The 25,207-nt window shown below is 35.5% G+C and overlaps 3 protein-coding genes across 4 annotated transcripts; 2 read left to right on the forward strand and 1 right to left on the reverse strand.

Annotated features, from left to right (window-relative positions):
• Positions 1 to 1,273: 1,273 nt before the first annotated feature.
• LOC121314175 (charged multivesicular body protein 4c-like) lies at positions 1,274 to 9,256 on the reverse strand. The gene is made up of 5 exons (XM_041247180.1): positions 8,970 to 9,256; positions 4,851 to 5,028; positions 3,397 to 3,511; positions 2,704 to 2,815; positions 1,274 to 2,110 (listed from the first exon to the last, which is right to left on the reverse strand). Exons 1-5 carry the CDS (start codon positions 9,154 to 9,156, stop codon positions 2,043 to 2,045), a joined length of 660 nt encoding a protein of 219 aa, XP_041103114.1. The 5' UTR covers positions 9,157 to 9,256; the 3' UTR covers positions 1,274 to 2,042.
• Positions 9,257 to 9,682: 426 nt separating this feature from the next.
• LOC121314174 (AN1-type zinc finger protein 1-like) lies at positions 9,683 to 13,855 on the forward strand. 2 transcript variants are annotated; one of them, XM_041247179.1, is made up of 8 exons: positions 9,683 to 9,831; positions 10,107 to 10,149; positions 10,335 to 10,374; positions 10,865 to 10,998; positions 11,084 to 11,175; positions 11,438 to 11,556; positions 12,464 to 12,619; positions 13,651 to 13,855. In XM_041247179.1, exons 1-8 carry the CDS (start codon positions 9,777 to 9,779, stop codon positions 13,825 to 13,827), a joined length of 816 nt encoding a protein of 271 aa, XP_041103113.1. In that variant the 5' UTR covers positions 9,683 to 9,776; the 3' UTR covers positions 13,828 to 13,855. The 2 variants fall into 2 exon arrangements, with proteins under 2 accessions (XP_041103113.1, XP_041103112.1); XM_041247178.1 differs by lacking the exon at positions 9,683 to 9,831 and having other exon boundaries at positions 9,838 to 10,149.
• Positions 13,856 to 17,184: 3,329 nt separating this feature from the next.
• On the forward strand, positions 17,185 to 23,777 carry LOC121314177 (inositol monophosphatase 1-like). Its single transcript, XM_041247182.1, has 10 exons — positions 17,185 to 17,403; positions 18,129 to 18,206; positions 18,990 to 19,123; positions 19,769 to 19,873; positions 21,528 to 21,573; positions 22,025 to 22,133; positions 22,544 to 22,652; positions 22,942 to 22,943; positions 23,279 to 23,440; positions 23,559 to 23,777. The coding sequence occupies exons 2-10, from the start codon at positions 18,144 to 18,146 to the stop codon at positions 23,675 to 23,677; spliced, it is 849 nt and encodes a 282-aa protein (XP_041103116.1). The 5' UTR covers positions 17,185 to 17,403; positions 18,129 to 18,143; the 3' UTR covers positions 23,678 to 23,777.
• Positions 23,778 to 25,207: the final 1,430 nt, after the last annotated feature.

Raw genomic sequence — 25,207 nt, forward strand, 5'->3', positions numbered from 1 at the left:
CGTTTGGACGTTCTGCTTGTAAACCAGAAATGAAGACTTAGACATTTTAAAAGCCAATTAAGTTATTTAAATCAGTTTTACTATTAACAAGTGTCTCAGTTGTGGTTGAGATACACAAATAGCTAACAGGTATCAATTGAATTCTTAAAGGATAGTAGACAAGTCAAGGTAAAACCAGAAGCCTCATTTATAAAGCATTAGTAGTGAAAGGTGGGTCTTTAAATGGTAACTCTAATCTGAGGTCAACAATGAAGAGACTACTCTTTTGGTAAAGTGATCGTTTCAAATAGTTGTAATAAGAATTGCACAAGACTAGTAAACAATGTTTGAAATAATTTAGCATTGTTTCATACAATCATTAATGCTGACTAATTGCAGTATATAATGAAGTCTTGCACTATTATGTTTTTTACACTGTGTAATTTCACTTATCTGGTTTTGCACCATGTTGCTTTGATGGAACAAACCACTTACTCCCTTCCTTGATAATGTCTGTAGATATTTGGGATAGGTTTGATTTTGTCATTCAATTGTTGGGGAGTACTTTGGGATTTCATAAACGTGCTGTATAAGTCTGCCTCTCTAACTACTTTTAGGGAAATTTAAACCAACTGCTCCGTAAACAATAAGGTCACTCAAATTGTATTGCACATTTAATGATTTTTTTTTTTTTTTAATGATTTCTGTGTCCCATTGTTTAAGACTGCTTATTATATTTTAAAAACTAAAAATAATGTACTATTTTTATTTATTTATTTGATCACATAATGTAACTTTACAGAGGGAATCTGGATTGTTTACCACCTCCACAACATGCACTGTGTTTGATATAATATTGTGTTGACATTGCCATGCTCTTTACTGGATACATGCTATGTTAAATGAACTGGTATCTCAAATCCAACAGAGCCACCTTGTGGTGAAGAGATGTAAATATATAAACATGTTTATTTTATAAATGTGTAAGTCATCAGCAACAGTATTCATATTTATGCAGCTATATATTTAATATGACACTTGCCATATTGTGTGTTTGCACCTTGTAACTCCCATCCATTTCAGGCCCTGGGGTCACAAATAAGTTATTTTAATTCAGTGATTTTGGCTTTATTTTTGCATTCAGGACTAAAAGGGATATAGTAAAGGGTCTTGTTTAATTTCCCAAGTAATGACCACTAACCACCATCAAAACAGCCTGAAGCCCCTCTTCAAAGCAAATGATGGCCGTAATATGTCTAGAAATTCATGCAAGAACATTTACAGGTACAACGTCTTCTGGTGATTGTCCTTACAAGTTTATTTTTTTTTTTTTCAAAAGCAGTACAATAAGGTGCTACAAGAGTTAATAATCACAATGCATTTGATATATTATTGCATTGCATTTAAAGAGGAAATCACCTGTAATAAGAAATATATTATTCAGCACATTACTTAGTGTCATTTTGTGAGCTTTGAGATACAAGAATGAGATTATTTGAGCAAGATGTTTTTCACCTTGTATGCTACACTTACAAGACTTCATGCAACCCAACAACAGTCACTTAAATGGTGAATGAATTAATATAAAATCTCCAAATATTAGGAGACATGCTGGCATCATGCTGTACATCTTCAGAAGTATGTCCTATAATTCATGTGCAACACAACCTTGAAAGTGATACAAGACCTTCAATAATTAAAATGCAATGCAGAGTAGGTTTATCAACCTAATCCAAAAGTAAAGAACAATTACACCATATTAACAATATTTGGTTGTAATATTATAGTTACTAAGTCATCAGGCCCTCTGCTGTCAATGAATGCTGGGTTTTTGTCGATTACAAGCTTAGAAAAAAAGTACTTCGTGTTTAGATAAAATATATATGTATATATTTTTTTAAATAAAAAAAGTTTTTCACTCCAGAAAAACAGTAAAAAAAAAAATCCCCAAAAGCACCTCAATACAAAGTAAAAAAAAAACCCACAATACTACAACATGTTCAGTATACTTAAATCTACAACGTAGTCTTTTGTAAGTAAGCATGTAAATATTTTTTAACGAATTATGTTGCCCAGGCTGCCAGCTGTTCCATGTCAAGGTCGTCATTGACATCCACCTTCTTCTTGGAAACTAGAAAAAAGAAACCGGAACATTTTAACATCATGATGTTAATGGGTGTACAGTACAATTTGATAAATGAAATTTATTTTTTTCTTCATCAAAACATGCAGGTTCAAAATTAAACAGTTTTAAAACAAAGAAATGTTGTGTTTCTAACTGCATGGTTATGATTCATAATTTTAAGTGCATTTCAATGCTTATTTTCCCCAACCCAGGCCAATCTCGGAAATTCCTGTTGTGCATCACAGATCACTGGGGAACTGTAGAATCATGTTGCGTTTTGTTTTGAAGAAACCGGTGCTAAAAAAACAACATAACCATGGGCACATTAGAAATAAAAATAAATCTGGCTGAGAAGGAGAACACAACCAAACAAACAGCCAGGTTTTGTAACTGTGCTTATCATGAATTTTCATTGGACTACATGTAAAGTGAGTATGATGAACAAACAGCTCTATGGTTCACTGTCACCTACGACATGCACCGCCTGTGGGTTGGGGAGATCATAATAGTGTATACTCAAAGATTTAACTATTAATTAATGCCAGGAGTAGGTACCCTGTTCCTTTTCCACATTGCTATTATCAATCTGCTCCTCTTACCTGGCCTAGATGGCAGAGATGCTGATGGAACACTGGGCAGTCCTCCCATGCTAACCATGTTCTGGTCAAGTTCCTCCTGTTCCAACTCCTCCAGCTCAGCCAGCAGCTCATCCTGTAGATGCAAACAGCACATACTTCAAACTCTAATTGAAATCAAGACTGGAAAGATACATTATCATGGACCAATGGTGCTGGTCCTTCTAACCGTATTACTTTACTAAAGGGAACTGTTTCTCTATTAGTGAAAAGTCCTAAATAAATGGGTTTAATTTGGAATGCATTGAACCACTGCTACTATAAATTTACTGGTGTTAATCAGCATGCACACATGTTAAATTGCACAAGATTTGGTAGATGAGAAGCTCCATCTACCTAACCTGGCAGCCCTTCTGGCATTGCTCAATCAGCTCACTCTCTCTTCCCTCCCTTGCTTTTTGCCCTTTCTTACTTTCGGATGGCCAGGCCCTTCTCAGTTTTTTAGATCCACTTTCTCGTATTTCCTAAATTGTACGTACAGCCTTTGATATTATCGGTCCTTATTCATAATGAATGGACTGTCAAGGTGCATAAATAAATAAAAGTGATAGCAGACATCCAGCTGAGCATTACACATACTGAATTTGTCACATCAACCTCCACTTTTATTACATATAAAACAAACGCTTAAACAGTATTCTTATACTCATACATTACCTCATCATATTGTTCCCCAAATCCAACTGGTCGGGAGATGGCGTCTGAGATTTCTTGTGCAACCTCTTGCTGCTCATTAATGTCCTGCATAAGCGAATCAATTTTATCCAAGTCCCTGAAATGTATAAAATACAGATTTTTTTTGGAAGAAGAAGAAGAAGAAGAAGAAGAAGAAGATTTGGAATCAGATTTGGCCCTATTCTGTGTTCAATCACAACTTTAATTTATACCATTTCTCAAAGTGTCAAAACACCTGGAAACACTGTAACCGCACATTTCATTCTGTGGTTTGTGTTGTGGAAATATACATGTACCACACTGTAGTTCTGTACAAAAAAAAGGACAGTGATTAATATGGTACTCAAATAAAGGATTTGAAACTTACAGTAGGCCCTAAATAATTAAACAAGTATGTGAGTAACAAACCGCTGCCACACCTGTAAACACAAAATCACAGCGAATAGTATCATTAGAAACTTAACATCACTGAGCTGCATCACCTGTATCCACATGTAAACATGTAAGTGTGACATAGACAGTTCACATGTTTAATCCCACATTCCAAAATCCAAATAACTTTTAAACAATGTTCTAAACCATGTTTCATCACAATTGCAGGACAAAAACACCACTGGCCTGAACAAGTGAATTTGGCTTTCTGGTAGCTTAAAGCTGGGTCTACACCTGAGCGATCAGTTGCATGCAACCTAGTCGCTTATATGTGGACGTTCCTGCAAACAGCTGCGAGCAGTTGCGCACCAGTTGCTTGAAGTAAAGCCAGGCTCTACTTTCCAAGCAACCTCCTGAGCGACTTTTGGAGATCACGTGGCAATTCGCGAACTCTGATTGGTTCTCGTACAATGCTGACTGCACGGTTTACATATCCTGTCATAATGAAGCACTATTCCGAAAAACTTTAAAATATATATATATTACATGGCTTTGTTTTTTCTTTAGGGAATATGGCATTTAAACAAAAAAAAAAGATAAACAGCCTATTCTTCCTCGTTAATTACTGCACACATTACGACCTGACCAAAAAAAAATTGTCACCTCATTACATACAACTGTAAACTTGTAGAGACGGGACAAAAAAATAAAAATAAATAAAAAATAAAAAATAAAAAAAACACGTGTCAACTCAGTTGTCAAAACCCCAAAAAAATAAAACTACTTCACTTACAGATGAAATAAAAATGTATTAAAAACCTGTCACCTCAGTTATCATAAAAAAAAAAAAAAAAAAACCGTGTTGCACAAGTAATTGCTCAGATGTGGACACAGCAATTGTTTGCATCCGAGTTGAGCGATTTCAGCAGCAGTTGGGTTGACAAACTGATTGTTAAGGTGTGGACCTGGCTTAAGATATGATGGTTAGAGATTTATTTCTGAAAGTTGCACTTTCACTATTCAACTCAAATGTTCCAGTTTACTTCACCTATTTTTCTACTTACATGTTCTCATGCGCTCCTTTAATGGCTTTAGCTGCATATCCCATATTCTTCAACACTTCTGTATTTGTGTTTGCATTCTCCAACGCTTCTCTCTGGAATTCGATGGTAGAAATTGTTCCATCAATCTGAGCCAGCTGCTGCTCGAATCTCTTTTTTCGTTTTAGTGCCTGTAAAGCAGCTTTTAAAATAAAGGAAAACTTTAGTCAACATATTAAAAAACAGTAGTCATTCTAAATATCTGATGTACTTAACAACTTTTGTGGTTTTTGATGTACATACAATTGTTCAGCACATCAATATTTGATGCTGTTTAATACAAACTGCACTGTTAATCAATTAATTACAGCAGAAATACATTTTTAGATATGTCACTGTTAGGCCATATTATTTACTTTAAATCTTTTAATTTTACCCTTCTCAGATCTTAGACAAATTCAGTATTGTGAATGAATCAATATATTTTGTATCGCTCATTTATGAATGAGCCATTTATGAATAAAGTAGCTGAGTGAATAATTTTAAAATGAATATGATGTCATCCAAATATTCACCATTTAGGATTGATTTATTTAGAGTGGTAAAGTCCCAATCTAATTGTGTAAAACTTTTTATTAAAAAAGTAAAAGAAGGTGCATTAGTTCTCCTCTTCCTAGCCACACTAATTTTGACATACAGTAAGCACACTATCAAAATTAGCAGTGTAGAACCAAACATCAATATCATAATTAAACATTATCATAGTTAAACACCTACACAAGTCTCTGATTTTTCTATCATTCATTTTTGAAGAAATGTAAGTATCAAAAATCTTAAACAAAGGCACTTGTACAAACATGAAAATGGTCCAGTCCCCACTGGGTTGAAGATCTCCTTTCAAAACTAGACTGAGGGATGTTTCTAACTCAGTTTACCCATCAATGCATACATGTACCATATGACTGCAGATAAAAATGGAGCAGATGGCTTTGTGTTACAAAGAAAGAAACAGGAGTCGAATTTCCATACTGAATGCAATACTAATTGCAGAATGTGCTCAGGAACTTGAGATGTCTCTTTAAACATAACACCGATCAATGGTGTCAATGCTAATGCAAATGGTTAATTACCTAAATAAAACTTTGCAAATCAATAAATAATAATGAAATTACTTTAAAGTGTATTTATGAACAAGAACATTCCAAATCATTATTTACAAACAGTGATCTACAGTAGTAATTAGTACTGTTGTTTACTATCAATCCTTTCTGCAAGGTTTCTGCAAAAATTCTTTTGACTGATAGAAATGAAGTGTATTGTGCATTTGTGCAATGTATTTTCCTACAAAAAAATTATCATATGCTACTGTACAGACAAATACCAAGAAGCAATACATTGATTAAAATGTAAATAATATTTTGTTTGTTTCTTGACCAATTATCTACAAATGTGACAATTTTACAAATACAGCAACTATGCATGATCTAAACCTGACTACTGGATGTTTAGACTTGGCACTGAACTTTAGTTTATGGAGTCAAGCAATTTAATGCAGCTTGTGTTTTATGTGAGCTGACATGAACAAGCACAAAAACAATCTTAAAAAAAGAAAACATATAATTTCAACACAACCAGAAAACTAAATTGTAGCACTAGTCTATTTTAATGTTTGTAAAAATCGCTGCTCCAAGCTTAGGCACTTGTATAAATTGTACTTTTTGCTAAAATTAGAACAAAATGTCATAGCATGAAAATAAAACACAACTATGTTGAGACTATGAAATAATTTCAATAGCATTTGCTTACTTTGTAGTACAGTACTGTGGTGACAGACCACTTTACATGGTTACTGATTGTGCTACTAAGATGTACACTAATGCACATGTGGTATAAAGTGCTTATTTAACACATCATCTATAGTTTCTATAGCATTTTTTGGTTTAGGTTTAAGCAACACCCTTGAATAATTTCAGCAAGTATTGTACAATATAATACCCAGATCACAGTATTTACTATAATCTGGAGTTAATACACAAAATACCTTTAATATCAGATGTGCAAAACAATTGCCTTTTGATTTTCACATAGGTGTAGGCTATCTGCTGAAACTATCATGCTTTCAAATATACTGATGCACAAAAGAAATGCAACACACGGGCTAATGGACTTAGTTAAATATTATAAACATAGATATCCAACAAAATCACAGAAAATGTGAACAGAAAATACTAATCAAAGAATAGTGTGAAGTTTTCAGTATGAAACGTGTCACAGTGTCAAAATGAAAACATAAAGTTAGTATCGGGTATGACTTCCCTGAGCATTAACACAATCCTGGCAGCATTGATGCATAGACCAGATCAGTCTCTCAATAGACTGGTTTTCCTGTGTAGCTGCAGGCAGCTGGCAAAGGCTGGCTGGTCGCAGCTGTCTCCTGTGGATGACAATGGCAATTTGGTCCCACAGATTTTCTATTAGACTCAGGTCAGGAGAAAAGAAGACCTTGACATTGTTTTCTTGAAATTGTGCAATTGTAATCCTAGCACTGTGTGGCCTTGCATTGTCCTGCTGGAAAATCAACACTTCCAGATTGGCTTGCAGGAACAGAACAATTATTGCCTCAAGGGCTTTGTCAATGTATCATTGAGCAGTGAAGTTATCCTCAATCAGCACCAAAGGTGTTCTTGTGTTAAAGGAGATTCCTTCCCACATCATCACACTATCACCACCCCACCAGTTGGCTTGAACAATGCAAGAGTCAGCATAACGGTCCTGGGCCGGTGTGGTGAACCCCTGCCTTCCAGGACGTGGCCTGCCCCTACAACAACTGGTTTCCTGGTTTCTCTGGACTAGTCTGCTGATTATTGAAGTTGAACATCTCACTCTACGGGCAACTTCTCTCACAGAGGCCGCCTTCAATCGTGCCGATATTAACCAGATGATCTTCATTACTCAAACACATCTTTTGCTGTTCTTGGGTTCATTAAAATCATGTCTTTTCAAATGGCTATTTATGCTATTTTAATTCAACTCAAATACCAAACACTGAGCACCTGACGTTTTAATGAAATCTGATGACTTGAGCAGTATTTTGTTATCCCAAGGAACAACACTACTCAACAATCAATAAACATATCTGCACACTATTTAAAATATAACATTATACATATGCCCAATGAGCTATTGATGTAAAACTTAGGCAGTTTCATTGTGCATCAGCATATACACAGTAGTAGTCTAGTTTCAATACTTAATGACTACCAGTCAAAACCTGTTTAAATATTTGACCTTGCATATGGTACAATACTGTAGGGCAACAACCTTTAAATGTACTTCATCTATAGAAAGAAACAGAAAACATGCTTATGTTGTTGATTGTCTACAGTTTGCATGTGCCCGCCTGTTAATGATGGGTATACAGTAGTCTGAAATAAACATCCTTCACACTGTCTTGCTAAAGTTAGGTTGGAGTTGCCAATATCTGGAAGTTCCTAACATTTTCAAAATGCACAATACATTACCATACACTTCATTAACTGCACTTCAATTCACTTTACAACAAGTCCCCATGCTTTTTTTGCAGGACAGTCCCTTTTAAAATAGCAGTCTAAAACCAGGGTAATAACGAATGAATGGGTAAAGACATACTGCAATACCCCATACTACAGAAATTATCCAGTTAAGGACCGACTACTGTATATAGTATGAACTTGGCCAACAAATCACCATGTAAAGCCCTCACTTTATTATTAAGATAGATTATTTATTGTCAACAGCATTCTCTCGGTTCTCAAGATAATACTGTAAACAGGTAGCCATCTCCACAGGGGATATAAATTACAAAACCTGGCGACGAGATGCATTTACCAGAATCACTTGCACTACGTATGCCCTGTTCGGCGTGTATAAGGTTTATTAGAAGAACGTTCAAAAGAGTATTAATCCAAGGTCTGAAGGATAAGTTAGTAGCCTAGCTCGTGCGCGTCACAGAGTGCAACAGGCATCCTGTTTGTTGTTGTTGTTGTTTTTTTTCTCTCTACGTCTGTTCCATAATTAAAGGTAGTCAAACAAACGTTTCGATTTTTTCACATCCCACCCACCGCTATATTTCACATCTTGTATTATTCGAGGTATTGTCCTTACCTCTTTTATTCTTGGTACCGTGCTTTTTAGCAGTGGCTAGCTCTTGTTGTATTCTGTTTTCCAGGTACTCCTGTTTTTTAGTTAGCATTTCCTCAGTCTCCCTGAGTTTGTGAATCGCCTCTTGAGTGGTCGGACCTCGGTTTTTCGAAGTCGACCCTACTTTGAAAAACTTGGAAATTTTACTCATTATGTAAAATGTTCAAAACTGTGTGATCGAAATGTAAATAGAAAAACCAAATACAAGAAACTAAACTTTCGATGCTGTACCAAACAAACGACGACGAAATATGTCACTTCCTCATAATTAAAACGTCAGGAATGAAGGGAGTGTCGACAGCCTCGCCAGGTACATTACTTACACAGTACAAAACGCGTCATCACATAATTACACTACGTTGTTCTATAGAACTGACTCTTAATGAATTACAGTGCACCGCTGGGATGTCATTTGGATGCGCATTATTTAACTTAATTTACTAATTGCAGATGACTTCATTTCTGAGTGACGTGTCTGTAAAATTATCCCAAAACAGGAATGTTTTGTTTTCGTTTTCGTTTTTCAGAGAACACGTTCAACGAAATTGATACAGTCTAGTAGTGAGGCTGGCTATGGAGATCTTTTCATACACTCGAAATATCAGCAATCCCATTTTATAACATATATTCAATTCGAAACATATTTCAGGGGGCGGGGGAGTTTCTTCATTAGTTTCTAATGATGTGAACATTATTGTTTACTTAATTCCTGCCGGCCCGTCATAGTCATAGAAGTGAGTCATATTTCAAAGGTGAAAGTTGAAAACAAACATGGCTGAACTGGATATCGGCAAACACTGTGTTGTGGAGGACTGTAAACAAAAGGGTAAAACAAAACATCTAATTCCTTTAAAACGGGTAATTAATATCGCTCATTTGAGTACGATAAATGAAGGTTGCTTGCTGACAACTATGGGAATCTGATATCTGGTATTGAGCAATGGTGATGTGCAACACATTTTCTTGAAAGTGCGATTGATCAAACAAAGGTACTGTAGAAAGAAAATGTACACTTTATGGGTTTGTATTTATTTTTTATTTTTTTTATAAAGCGTAAACGTATCTTGTGTGATGTAAGTGGCTGTAATTGTTTATTTTCAGATTTTCTGCCATTTGTTTGTGATGGCTGTAAAGAAGTTTTCTGGTAAGGCCTTTTATGTAGTACTGTATTTACTTTTAACAAGTTTGAAGAGAACAAATGAATAATACAATCAGTCAGTCAGTCAATCTTTATTTTATATAGCTTCATAGTGGACCATCGTCACAAAGCGCTTCATGGTGCACTCACACAAGTTTCAATAATACTAGTATGTTGTTTGTTTTTTTAAGTGTCGAACACCGAAGAAGAGACTCGCACTCCTGTTCTGAGGTATGTGTATGTCGGTGATTATAATGCTCTGCTACTCAAAAGTGTTTACTGTAGAAACAGGTAGAGGACTGCTGACCTGTTAAAATATTTCTGCATAAATATGGTAGCTGCTCATGTGTTACAGTTTTGAAAATTAGTATTAATCATTTTTAAAATTATTAATTAGTTATGGATTTTTCAGGTGTGTTTGCAAGTGTGTTTGCAATTGTATTGTAGTTGAAGTCAGTCCTTTGCACAAGTGTTGCCCTTTCAAATAACTTAATTTGAACACATTTATACACACGTTTTTTGTTTGTTTAACAATGAACGTGATAGTTTCACTGTGGATTCACAATATCCAAGATAATACATTTTGTAGAACACAGCACTGCAACTTCTCAACATGTTAACGTTTATACTAAAATGTGTACTGAATAAAATTTATAAAAGAGAGTATATAAATTACTGACGTTTTCTGTGTAAAAACAAAACAACATTTCTTTTAATGTAGATCAGTATAAAAAAGGAAACCGTGAAGTGTGGAGGGAACACCTGCCCTTCCTATCCATGCACATACCATGGGTGCAATGGGAAAGAGCTGTTGCCAGTTGTCTGCTCACATTGTGAGAAACATTTCTGCCTAGTGTAAGTATAGCTATTACGAACACAACTAGTTCTATCCAGTCAGTGATTTGAAATCCTCTAAGTTGTCTTTTTTTGCATTTTACAGCCACCGTCATCAAGATGACCATGAGTGTGAGAAGCTGGAGGTTCCCAAACCTCGCATGGCCGCCACACAACAACTGGTTAAAGAAATCGTAGGTTAGTATTGCATTTATATATTAAGATGTTTAGAATGAAAGGGTGTGACTGCTGTTCAAAAAAAAAAATCTATATGTTCTGCATGTGGTCTTGATAGTTGTACTTTGATTTTATTTATTTTAAAACAGTATTATAAATTAAGAATCACTCAATCGAGGAAAAGGAAATTGTGGTTTAAAAATGTTTCTTGACTTTGATTTTATGTTTTTTCTTAACGCATACTTCCATATTGCAAGCCATTATACATTGTGTTACTTTACAGAATCAAAGAAATCTGCTCCAGCCAGAGGTAGAAGAGGTGCCAAAAACAGTGAAACTGCTGCAAAGGTTGCACTGATGAAACTGAAATTGCATGCAGTTGGAGATAAATCATTACCACAGGTATTTATTAGTTTAATTGTATCCCTTGTTATGTTATGAAGTCCTGTCCACAGATCAGGTGTGGAATAAGCAGCTGCAATGTTGACTTTTTGACACCAGTTTGCCTGTGAATATGTATTGTGCTGTAGAGGAGCATCCTCTTGGAGTTGACAGGGCCATTTGTGGACTATGGGTTTGATTTTTAATATGTTGGTGTGTGAAAGAAAAGTAAAACTGCTAATTTTACAAAACTACTGTCAAACAACACAAGTTTTATTTAAGGTCACAAAAGTGTTTTGTTATTTACACCTAATGTTAAAACCAATCATGGACCACCTTACCCAAGGCAAATGCAATTTGCACCGTTACTGGTGAAAGGAAAATGTTACTGCTAATGTAACAAAACTAGTACCAAATAAACCGGAACGTTAATTTAAGGCCCAAAAGTATTTTAAAATGATTTCTGTACAATAATAATGGAAAGTGTGTGGTAAGGGAATACAATTATTACGAGACAATCTCTTGAGTTGTTTAGTTCAGAGGAAAAAAATGTCTCCACTAGGTGGTGTAGTTATTCTGCAAATTTATTGAAATTCCAGACCAAAAAGTATTAAAAAGATTACACAACTCCCAGACACAGCTCTCCCATTGTTTTCTGTGCAGGTCTGCCATTGTGTTATTACTCAATAATGGAATGTCAAACAGAGCACAGTTCAGATGAGACCTGTACTAAAACCATTGCATACTCATTCTTCACTCAGCTGCTTGAGCCCTGCTCTTTCAGTGGACTATAATAGTAAATGACAAAGGTAAATAAATTAGTAACTATAAAAGAGCCCTCCAACTTTGACTCGAGTTCCATTATTGACTCATAATGTGCTATAGCAAGGCTATTATCCCTGAATGATTTTTTTTTTTCCCACTGCAGACTGAAAGAACTTATTTTCAAGTGTTCTTGCCAAAAGGAGGCACAGATAAAAGTAAACCCATATTCTTCTGTTCAAAGTGGAGTGTTGGCAAAGTGGTGGATTACGCGGCATCGCTGGCAAGTCTCAAAAATAACAATAACGTACTAACAGCCAAGGTAACTATATCTGTTCTGATAAACTGTGCCTTGACAAAGTCTTGAATTGAGGAAAGAGATTTTTTTGTTAAACTGTTACAAGATTTCCATTACATGAGAGTAGATGTTGAACTTCATGCTGATTTGAACTCGGTTCTCGCCAAGATAAGCACCAACTAAGACGTAGCTTTGCAGTAAACTAATGTGATCCATCTACATCTCCATCCATTTGCTTTGTTTTCCATCTGATGATGTAGATATCCTTCTGTCTGGTGTTGATTGCTGAAGTGTAATGCTGGCTCCAGGGATCAGCCCATTTTGCCTCCCCAGCGCATCAGCACACACAACGGCTCCGGGGATCAACCCAGTGCGGTCTCCCGAGCGCATCATTTCACAAAACTGTATATGTCCCCACTTTCCAAATCAAATCAGTACCTTGTGTTATAAGCACACTCCTAGCCTAACATTTCCCCAGTACATCAGCACTAGATGAAAGATACAACATAACTATGCCACCTTGCTGTTCTGAATGCATTTGGTCATTGTATAATAATCCGTATGTGCCCAAATATCTACATAATGCCACACTGCTATGTCCAAAATCACTGTTCTCAAGCATCTCTTCTGAGCCAAAAAATACGACTTCCGCATGCACCCTCACATGTGCTCTGAAACGTGCCGGCACATTCCCAATGAAGCGTTGTATAAGCTATAGTAGCTCCGTGTGGAAACACACTAGTCTGTGACAAACATGGTCCATATAATTTCAGAACAGCGAAGTGGAATAGTTTACGTTTTATCTTTCATGTAGTGCTGATGTACCCTTTTTAACATAACCATCACCCCTATTCATATCCAAGTCAAAAGTTATGAAACTACCTTCACTGTGAGAAAACAAAAATGTATAGTATGTTGTTTTTTTTTTTTTTTTAATGTTTGAAGCTCATTTTGTTTATTACAGAATTAATGTGCACATTTGTAATTTCCACCAATCCTTCAACTGTTTCACTATCTGAAGCAATTACAATGTCCTAATTTTGTTTGTTTTGCAGAAATTGAGATTGTGCCATCCTCTCTCGGGTGAAGCGTTACAAATGGACAGTACCTTGGAATCATGGGTGTCCAACACTGTGTGTCCTCTCTATAACGGTGGAAATGTCATTTTGGAATACCTAGACAATGACTGTAAAGGTGTAGATGATGTGAATTCCTATTTTGCCTGCCCTTAATGAAACAATTTATAACAAATTATAACAATTTAAATATATTTACATAATATATATATATATATATATATATATATATATATATATATATATATATATATATATATATATATATATATATATTGCATTTTAAAAATGTTCATGGACACATTTACAACTGGTTTTGTCTTTCATTTCACAATTTATTAAAATACTTTTTTGAATGTACAATTTTAATTTTTTTTCTTTGTTTTTTAACATAAATGTAGTGTTCTGGGTGGAGAGTGTGTGTTAAGTGTGGAATTGAAGGATTAAGATCACTGAAGTTGGTGTTTTAGATCAGAAGAATAAATCAGTCCACTAGGTGGTGTAGTTAGTTTTCATAGTTGCATACTGTATTGTATTTAAAAATAAGTTATAAATATGCAGTGTGCATGCAGACATCAGTAGTTAAGTGTAGCCCAAAAGTGACTGCTGCAGTATTCTTTGGTTTGTGTATGCTCTGTTAGGATTGATAGTTTATGTATAAAAGGGGGATATGTAATAATAATAATGTGATTGTCTCGTATGACTGAAAAGTGATGTGAAGCATGTTGGTGTGTGGTTGTATTTAGAAGTGTTTTATGTGTGAAGCTGCACCCTAATTTTGTTTTAAAGGTTTAAAATTCCTATCCATAATTAGATTCTGTATTCTTTTCACTTCCCTTTTAATGTTTAGTGTAATTAAATTTTTTTTAAAAAGATACATTTTTTTTACTTTTTTTTCAAGTATTTCTTTCTTCGTGCACTCTGTCAATCCTCCATGTAAGTAAACTGCCATCTGCTCTCTGTGCTGGACATTTCCCCCTTGCCCCACTCTTACAGTAAAGGATAGTTTAGCATTTTTTGGTGAAAAGTTTGTGGTACCGACCAGCATTGAGAGTCGTGTGTCTCCCCTAATAATAACAATAATAATGAACCAGAAACAAAATACCAGCATTTTTTAACTTCAGTCTGTAGGTTGCTCATTGTTATTCTGGATAGTGGAGTACAGTACAGAAAGTAGAGGTTAGTTGAAAAATACACAATGGCTGAAGTCCCAACCTGAAAGTCTTCTGTCAGTTAAGAGCTATTTAAAGGTGTATAATTAGGAGGGGTAACTACTACATACAGTTTTTCTCCTACACTGATAACACATTTTGAAATTTCATAATGTAATTTGTATTGCCAGTCATAATTATGCACCCTGGCTTGCATTTAGTCATGACACATGTTGCCCTGATTTGACCTCATTTCTGTCACATTCCCAAGTAGGAACATACTGCTCTGTATAGATTATTAATATATGCAGACTCACTGACCATCCTACTTTGAGAACTGTAAAATGTGTTGTTCAAAAACACATTTACAGTAGACGTTCAATTGTGTATTAAACTGTAAACCTGTAGAGGTGGTCTTATTATTGGATGGGGAAGAATTGCAGAGTTCAACCAACACACAGTCAAAATAAAGTACTTGAAAATGAGGACAAGAGGATGTAGTGTAGCTGACACCTTTTTACTTCACTCATGTTTTCACTATTGGGATGTATCCTGGAATAAATCAAATTGTGAAGTTTGAGGGTTAAATATATAAAATGATATCATGCTCATTCTTGAGACTTGTAAAGTGTGTAATTTCAATGGCAATATGTTTTTATTAAGCCTGTAGAACCTAAGAGATGTTTCATATTCTATAGCACAGTTACTGTGATTCAGCAGTTTCTAGCATTGTACTGTATTGGAAATATTAGAAAGAAAAAAAAACATTTGAAAAACCAAAGCTTCTCAGTCCAATTAAAAGTGGGGTTGGTGGTGTTAATGAAACAAAGAGGTAAGAGCATGTATTTGAAGAAATTGGGTAGCAATCCTTTATGTGAACACAAATTATTCCATTAAACATTTTCATCGTATTGTTTTTCTGATGATTCTATCAATCATACTTATAAATAAATGTGCCTTTGACTGCAAAATCGAGCTAGAAACACAACACAGTTTGTGGAAAAGACCGTCCCCTGTTGCTCTTGGAACTTTTATACAGTTTATTCTAACACCCCTCTATGGTTATTTACTGACTTGAATATTTGGCCTCGATCAAGCCTTGTCAGTTGGATTGGTTATACCCTGCTCCTGCCCGGGTGAAGGTGGTGGGTACCTGTTTGCTCTGCTGGATGGAGATGTTAAATTGACCATGGGGGGGGGGGGGGGGGAGCTATATTTTTCATGAAAGTTGTCTTGTCTTAATGTTGATTATTTCAAAATGCAAAATTCCAACATGTAAGCAAAGTACTTTACACAGATTGTTCATTAATTAAATAAAAGACTATATATATGTACACTACTGGCAAGCTTTTTTAGTGTGAGAATCTGCTGTGTGGCCACTCTGATATCAATATTTAAATGTTGTTGGTCTCCATTATCCTGAATCCAATCACACATAACCAACATGTAGCAGCCAAGTTTGCAGAACATTTTGACCGACAAACATTAACTCTTGAGTAAATGAGAAAAAAGGTTTACTTTATTTAAGCATTGGAATTACTCACGCTACAGCATAGATTAGATTCGATAGAGTAAACACCATGTGTTAGTAAATCTGCAACTGCTGGTATGACCACCTAGTACAACCAGACTTCCAGCACAAGACATCTGACCAGTCACCAGAGATACTGATTGCAGAGCTCTGTGAATGTCAGACTGTGTTAACATACTTGACATACTGTTACTTATTTCTCAATTTTGTTTTATTGTTGAGATCTTGGCTGACTTTAGCTTCTTTGGCCCTGCACATGATAAATGTTTTTTTTTTTTTTTTTTTTTTTTAATGTTATTGCAGATGTGTCCCTAAGCTAACATCAATCAAGAAAGTGTTTTTGAACACGCCCGTTTACTATGCTGTATACCGCAATACACTTGTATAAGGGGTTTGGTATACATTACTTGTACATGTGCACCCCCTCACTTGACAGACTAACACGTGGTAGTAATAGGAACATTTTATCCCACTGTATTGATACCCGCACAGAAAAAGTCATTTGGATAATTACTTATTTATTAAATGAAATTGCTCTTTCGTTGACGCCACGTGGTTTGGAGCTCTTACCAGCCATGGAGAAGCAACTACTTTTCATACCTGCTGGCTGTTCACGTATTCTGCCACTGACGCTCAAATTGTGTAATTCAACAGGACCCTTTATATTTCTCAGGGGCCTTATGGCTGTAGAAGATGTATTTTGTAAAAATAATCGTAATAAATAATAATAATAATAATAATAATAATAATAATAATAAATAATAATAATAAAGCAGTGTTAAAGTATTTGTTTTACTCATTGACTGTCAAAGGACTGGTGCATATTTAATATGGAGATGTTCTGTATTCAGTCTGGTGTCAAAATAAAAAATACATTTCAAGTGTACAATTTAGCAGCACTAGCTTTTGTCATCTATGGCGGAGTAAAGTGAGTGCCTTCAGTTGTGAACGCCCGCCCCCTGCCTGCGGCAAAACACTTATTCATCAGGAAATGGTCTACCGCACTGCACTGCAAAACGAAAAAACGGATTATTAGAACATTCGCAAAAGGTATGTTTCGTGGTGAAACCAACAATAAATACTTGTTATCTACGTTACCAAAGATCTAGTAAGTGAATAGCACAATTTTAAAATAAAATGAATAATAAACACTGTTATGATACACCGTTAAAAAAAAAAAAAAAATCCGATAATGAGTAGCCTGATTGCCTAATCGCATAATGCAGTACACAACAGACTACCTTGATGTTATCAATGTGTTTTTCTTGCTAATATAAATATTAAGAATGCTACGGTATATCGAGGTGAAGTACAATCAGGCCCGTGCTCTCTATCTATCAGTCTATGTATCTATCTATCTATCTATCTATCTATCTACGGTTAGAATTTAGAAAACAATCTCTATAGAGTACAACCCCTCCCAGCAGCAGCTTGTCTCGCCGCGCTGAAACAAGGCTGAATGATGCACAATACATTAAATAAATCATTTACAAAAATGCAGTGCAGTATACTTCAACACAAATGTATTGTTTTGAACGTGTAGTCTACCAGAATCCTGAACTGCGGTCAATGTTACCTGTGGCAGTATGACGCTCGACGTGATTCTTCTTAAATTTCATTAGCTAAGTTCTCAATTTCAACCAGCCGTTTACTGCAGTACATATTAATGACTGCCTATTGAAGGACGCTGGTTTTGTTTTATACAATATTACGTCAGCAGTCGTAATTGCAATTACTGTATTCAAGTAACCTTCCACTTTATCGTGACACTTTAGGAACTTATCTGAAAAATGGCAGATCCGTGGCAAGATTGTATGGAAATTGGAATCAGTGTGGCCAGACAGGCTGGGGAGGTAAGTCTATCCTAAAGTATTAAGTTTATGTAAGCATTTCGGAGTGCTGTATTAGAATCACGAATCCGCAGCGACGGGAATTAGTGGAATTCAGTTGTGATGAACCCTGGTCTGGACATACTCAAATCTTTAATGTTATAAGAGTCGTGGTCATGCCAATAATACGTTCGGGACATCCTGTCAAACTGCCATAGGTTTGGGCCTGTATATAGAGTCACAGCAGTGTATTTTCAAGTTCTGTATTTCTATCTCTAACTTGTCTATATCTGCTTTCAGGTTAAAGTGTTAATTAGCAAAGACAATTCTGTTTACTCCTGTCACCAGAATAGAATATTAGATGCTGTATTTTTTTGTAACACGTGAAATAGTATGACCCCAGATCATGATGCTGATAAGTGAGGAAATCAGTGCAAGTAATTGTTAACTTGTTCTCTTGTTAATCAGTAAGTAGATTAGCTAGGAGGCATAGAACTGAGGTTAAAAATGTGTCAAACAACCAAACCCTTCAAACAGTATTCATAGGGCATAGTCAGTGCAAAGAACCAACCCCTTCAAACACGATTCACAGGGCATAGTCAGTGCAAAGAATCTTTAAACGTAAGTGATAAACATCAAATAAATGTTTCTTGGTTTCAGAAAAGTTGGACTTATCACGTACTTGAACACTGCCGTCTTCAATCATTTGTAAAATCATCATCTCCTGTTCCTCAGCTACTAGGCTACACTGACATCAGCGTTACTTATTTTGCATAATGTGATTATAAAAAAGGGTGTTTCTTGCAGGTGATACTTGAAGCTTTAAAAAATCAAATATCTGTGATGTCAAAAAGTTCCCCTGTAGATCTGGTAACAGAGACTGATCAGAAGGTGGAGTCAATGATTATATCTTCAATCAGAGAGAAATTTCCAACTCACAGGTGATTTTTTGAGAAGTGGCACATTATGATTTTATTTTTAATTTTTTTTGTAGGATGGGAAAACAGTTTGAAACCAATTTCCTGCCTATTTTTTCTAACTAAAGGAGGATCTAAATAGATTTATATATATAGATATATATATATATATATATATATATATATATATATATATATATATATATATATATTTTAAAAAGATATTTCATAGAGTATATCTCCTTTTTTTTTTTGTATAAAACAAATTAAAACTTTCTTCTATTTCATGAAGCAAGTGAGAGAAAAAAAAAAACATATTTTGTTATTGATTTTGATGATGGAGTGTTGCCAGGTAAAGTACTAAACATGTTTGCCTTTTCAGACCATGTTTCTGCTACATGATTTAAAAGCTGACATATTTGTCAAGGTTCTTTTTGTAGGTTAAATATCCATCAGTAAAATCAGAAACTTCCATTGCACTGATAGGTTCAGACAACTTCTGAAAGATTAGTTATTTTTTAAAAGAAATGTGTTAATGGGGGGGGGGGGGGTGAGTTTCTTTAGCTAAAGTCTGAAACTAAGTTGAAACAGCATTTACAATTTAGACAAAAGCTTTTAACATTTTTGATCACCTTTTAAATTGTTTGGGATGGTGTTCTTTTTTTTTAGTTTTATTGGAGAAGAGTCCGTGGCAGCTGGAGCAGCTAGCATACTGACAGACAACCCCACTTGGATAATCGACCCGATTGATGGGACCACCAACTTTGTGCACAGGTATTTATAACCTTTAATTATATTGTTTAGCATAGGCTGTGCAGTAACAAAAGTCACTCACATTTTTGCATATTCCTAGAGAACTGCTTATCCAATTTCAATTGAACGTGGTTTTGTGGTACCGACTCAAATACCTCTAATTTAGTAGATGCACAGTAAGAGTTGGTTCATACTTCTGTCTCAGATGAATGCATTTTGTCAGACGTAGAGAACTATAAAAGCAGTACAGCTTCACTCCGACCATGTAGCAAATGTTGACATTTTTCAACATTATCTGACCCTGTGTGATTTCAGGTCGCAGAGGCATGAGAAATGTCTGTACGACTTTCCAAAATAGACGCACGCCGCAAGAGTGTGGATGACGTAATTAAGACTCCGACACCGATCAGAAATGATGTCGGAGTCTTAAGTATGAACCAACCATAAGGCTGAGGGATATCACTGACATGCTTGATTTGTATTACTTAAACGGGATGTAAACAGAACTAGTCTAGCAGTGTAATAAGTGTGCCAGTTTGAATTGCCATGACTTCAGATTAATGAGATTTACAAGAGGTCAGACTTCAGAAACTTGAGTGGAGTAAACAAAAACTTATTTTCTGCACCTTTCATTCCAGTCCTGAATTAAATAATGTTAGAATTCAGACAGCAAAAGTGTTTTTTTTTTTAACTTTCCAGACAAGCCATGCCTCAAGCATGGGATATAAAAGATGACAGATTAAATATTATTTTTCAACTTGGCCTTGCATTCTGTTTTCAGTATCAAGTGTCTTTGTATTTTGACGCTGAACAATGTTGTAGGATAAACCTTTTTTTTTTGTTTTTGTTTTTTTTAGCTGTTGTCGGTGTTGTTCTCAGCGCAGGTGTGTCAGAAGCAGTCAGAGTACTGAAATGACACACAGCATAACCTTTACTCAGGATAAGTGTCAGCGCAAGTGTCTTGCAGTCATATGAACATATTGGACATCACCCTCCATGGTGCTAGGGTATGCCCTCATCAGTAGAGTGAATAGTGCTGCATCTTCAGCAGACAGTGTTGATGAAAGTGAACCCAAACTGTTCCAAAGGGATTTGTCCATTGGTCTGTGCCTACTGGTGCAAAATGATCAAACCCTACCCTAATCAAGCCCCCTCCCCCTCTCTTCAGTGAGTTTGTAGTGCAGTTAAACTTCCCACATGACACAGGTCATGCGAGTCGTCCAGACCCAATGAGAAACTAGCATCATCTGAGGTTGCTAAGCAGTAAAACATTTTTAAAACATTGGCTGGTGCTAGGATCTCACGCTATATCACTATATTTGCAACCCTGGTTAATCTGTTTTCCTAAAATGAATTGAACTGATATTACAGACAAATGTGATTTACAATCTAAATTATTTTAACACGAATATGGTTTCTTCTGTAAACAAAATAGGTTGACATGATAGCAAGATTGATTTTGAAGCCCAGCCTTTAATTAACTGCTTTAAGAATATCACTTCTGTGTTATAAATACTGTACTCCCCTGTACTTGTCTTCTGTTTTTCACTGGAGACGAAGGCTGGAAACAGTCCACTACCCTGTCTACTACCCACTCGTGCACCTCACTGAAGGAGGCTGCTTACTTGCATAAGCAGGGATTTTTGTAACTTCAGCTGTTATGTTTTCTTTATAGGTTCCCATTTGTGGCAGTTTCTATAGGATTTGCTGTCAACAAACAAGTAATGTTCATAACTACCTCATTGTGAAACTTTATATACCTGTGCTATGTACTATTCAGTGTGTTGTGGATTAGCATGTGTTTTCCTTATTTATTTATTTTTTACATAAAAAATGTTTTTATGTGTGCCACAGGGTCAAAGCCTTGTATCTCAGAAACTATTTTAATTTATGACATATTTGCAAGGTTATATAAACTCTTCACATTTCATGCTTCAAGCTCACCATGAAATTGACCTCTGACCTAATATGGCTGATATATTGAGGTCATGTGACTTTTTGTCTTAATGTTTGGTATTTTTTTTCTTAAGTTCTTTTACCAGAGTTTCAGTGCCATAGCATTTTTTAAAATTAAAATTCATGTGTTTCTTTTAAAGAAGTTATGCACATTTAAGACATATGTAGCTAATGGAAGTGAAAAATGGCTAAGGTTTTTCTCTTTGTGATTTATAGATCGAGTTTGGAATCATTTACAGTTGTGTTGAGGATAAAATGTATACAGGAAAAAAAGGGAAAGGAGCATTTTGTAATGGAGAGCAACTAAAGGTATCAGGACAGGAAGGTGGGTAGTAATGTGAGAAATTTGAGAAGAAGTGTAGTTTAAGGGCCAAACAAGTCCAGTGTTTGTGTCGGGCTTCATGGAAGGTCGTCTGTATCATCTGGCACCGGGTGTTTTACTGCTGTGTAGAACCAGAAAACCACAATGAAAAAGTATGACAAGCAGTTAGTGTTGCTGTTTAGCACCTGAATAATAATAATTAAAATGTTGTAATGTATCCTTAATGGATGCATTTAAAAATATTTATATTATACCCAATTATAAATACATGGTTGCCAGCTATAAAAACATAACGTTTATAATGGTCTGTATTGAAATTTATATTTTTTTCAGGGGAAATGGATAAGGTTACTCTTTCACTAGTGTTGAAACATCAATGTTTTTTTTTTTGGTTTTTTTTATTTTGTATCCAGATATAACCAAATCTCTTATACTAACTGAAGTGGGATACAAGAAAAATCCAGACATTGCGAAAACAATGTTTTCCAACATGGAAAGACTTGTGTGTATTCCAGTTCATGGGTAAGTGCTACCTCCCTATGTTCTGTTTCATGAATTAATTGAGTAAGAAACACGGCTTATTATCTTCTTGACATTTTAAGCGTTTATTTTTTTATATATTTAAGCCAAAATCTAGAAACACAGACATAGACACCCCCCCTGTGTTTCCTGTGTCGGTACATACCTTTACGCGTATATCTGTTTACAGCTCAGCCTGGGAATGGCTATTGAGCACCCTTAGTGAGGTCATGTTTCCAGTTATACATGGTTTCAATTCCAGCCGCGTCAATGTAGTGGGTGTACACAGGAGTTGTCTAGTTACATGTACAGTTGTGGATTTATAAATACATGTTCAATTGAAAGAAGTAAATATGTTTTACAGTACTCAATTGTTACTGTATTTCATGATTAGAGATATTCAGGAGTTGACAGAATAAATTATTTGACACTTAATTCACAATTTCTTAATTCACAGTTAGGCCATGTTAACTCTAAAAGCACATTTTGTAATGTCACTGCCAGCAATATATATGTGTCATATATATATATATATATATATATATAATATATATATATATATATATATATATATATATATATATATATAATATAATCACGACACTGTGTAATATTTCACTTTGCTCCAGTGTCCGGGCCAGACACAATTGTTGGAACGGCTGCAGTTAATATGTGTTTGGTAGCTACTGGTGGAGCTGATGCCTATTACCATATTGGAATCCACTGTTGGGATATGGCAGCAGGAGCTGTTATTGTTGCTGAAGCAGGTGGTGTTGTAATGGACACTAATGGTAAGAAGTCCCTGTCACACACATTTTGAATATGTTCTGATTTGACTGGTGTTTGGAAATACTAGTTATTCACGGTACTTGTTTTTTTTTTTTTTTTTTTTTTTTTTTTTTTTAATAGGAGGACCATTTGATTTGATGTCCCGAAGGCTGATAACAGCTAGCAGCAAAGCCGTTGGAGAAAGAATAGCTAAAGAGATTCAGGCTTTTCCATGTGGACGGGATGATGGGAAGGATTGAGATAATATATTTTTATTTGTATTAAATAATATTGCACTTATTACATTTAATGAACGTAAACTCTGCGATTGAACTTTAATATACCCGTATTTGGTTATGATAACTTTGCCAATATTATTTTTCACTGTACTTTATTTACATCATCAATCAATCAGTCTATTTTATATAGCGCTTTTCATAGTGGACCACCATCACAAAACGCTTTACAAGATGCAGTAACAACAAGAAAATAATACTTTAAATACAGAGAAATACATAAATCATGAGATACAGTGAAAAACAAAAAGCATAATACATGATAGTAGCATAACACATAAACAGTACATTAAATACAGTGGAAAGTGCATAATACTTGATAGTAACAATACATAAAATAGTAGCAGCAACACAACAGCTAATAGCAGATATTTGGCTTAAAGAGCATGGAAAGCAAGAGAGAACAGCTGGGTCTTGAGAGTTGATTTAAAGCGAGTGACTGTGGGAGAGAGTTCCAAAGAGTTGGAGACATGAAGCTAAACAAGCGTTCTCCAAGTGTGGTGCACTTATGCTTGGTGATAACAAGCAGTTCAGAGCCAGAGGACCTCCACTTGCATGCAGGGTCATTGCGGGTCAGCAGGTTGAGGAGGTACTTGGGACCTGTGTGATGAAGGGCATTGTAGGTGAGCAGGAGAGTTTTGAAAATAATCCTCAACTTTACAGGTAGCCAGTGCAGCTGGGCAAGACGGGGGGTAATGTGATCACGTTTTTTACATCTAGTAAGGATCCTGGAAGTGGCATTCTGAACTAACTCCTGTTGGTTTGTAGTGCGTGCCAGTAGACCACCATATAGTGAGTTGCAGTAGTCGACCATTGGAGTATCATCCTTACTAATGTACTACATGGGATCGTGGGTCCATTTCAACCATCTAAACAGCAACAACTCAAATACCTTTGTCCTAAAACTCATAAACCTGACCTTCACTTATTGAGTAAAAACGTATTTACCTTACACTGCTAATATGATATGTATTTTTTTTTAACATTGTCCATTCCTTTACTGTGGCCCAGCTGACACTGCTTAAACAAAGCCATAGGGCTTACTAAGATTTCTGGGGAAAATATGTGAGTTAGAATGACTGATGGATTTGGTAAAGCATTTTTTCTCAGTTTGTACAGTAACCTCCATCAAATATAACTGAAAGAAGAATGCAGTTTTAATTATATCCATGAAAACCAACATTTATCCTTTTAAAGTTTTAAAAACAAACCTTCATTAGGATAACAATTCTCTCAAGTTCTTCAGTGTTTTGGACCCGAGCCTCTTACTGTACGTGCTGCACATGGAAATGTACGTGGGTGAGATTCAGGGCTATAAACAGTGAACGGGGTGAGGCTACTGCTGTCATATGTGGGGACCACCTTATATATACCACTTTACCATTTTTAGGCACATAACAAAACTCTTGAAACTTTTTGGAAGATGGTTTAAATGTGTAGTCTTGCTGCCATGCTGATGTCCTCCACATGCTTTATATCGGACTGGATGACTTC

The sequence above is a fragment of the Polyodon spathula genome, chromosome 4, assembly GCF_017654505.1.
Source record: "Polyodon spathula isolate WHYD16114869_AA chromosome 4, ASM1765450v1, whole genome shotgun sequence".
Taxonomy (NCBI): Eukaryota; Metazoa; Chordata; class Actinopteri; order Acipenseriformes; family Polyodontidae; genus Polyodon; species Polyodon spathula.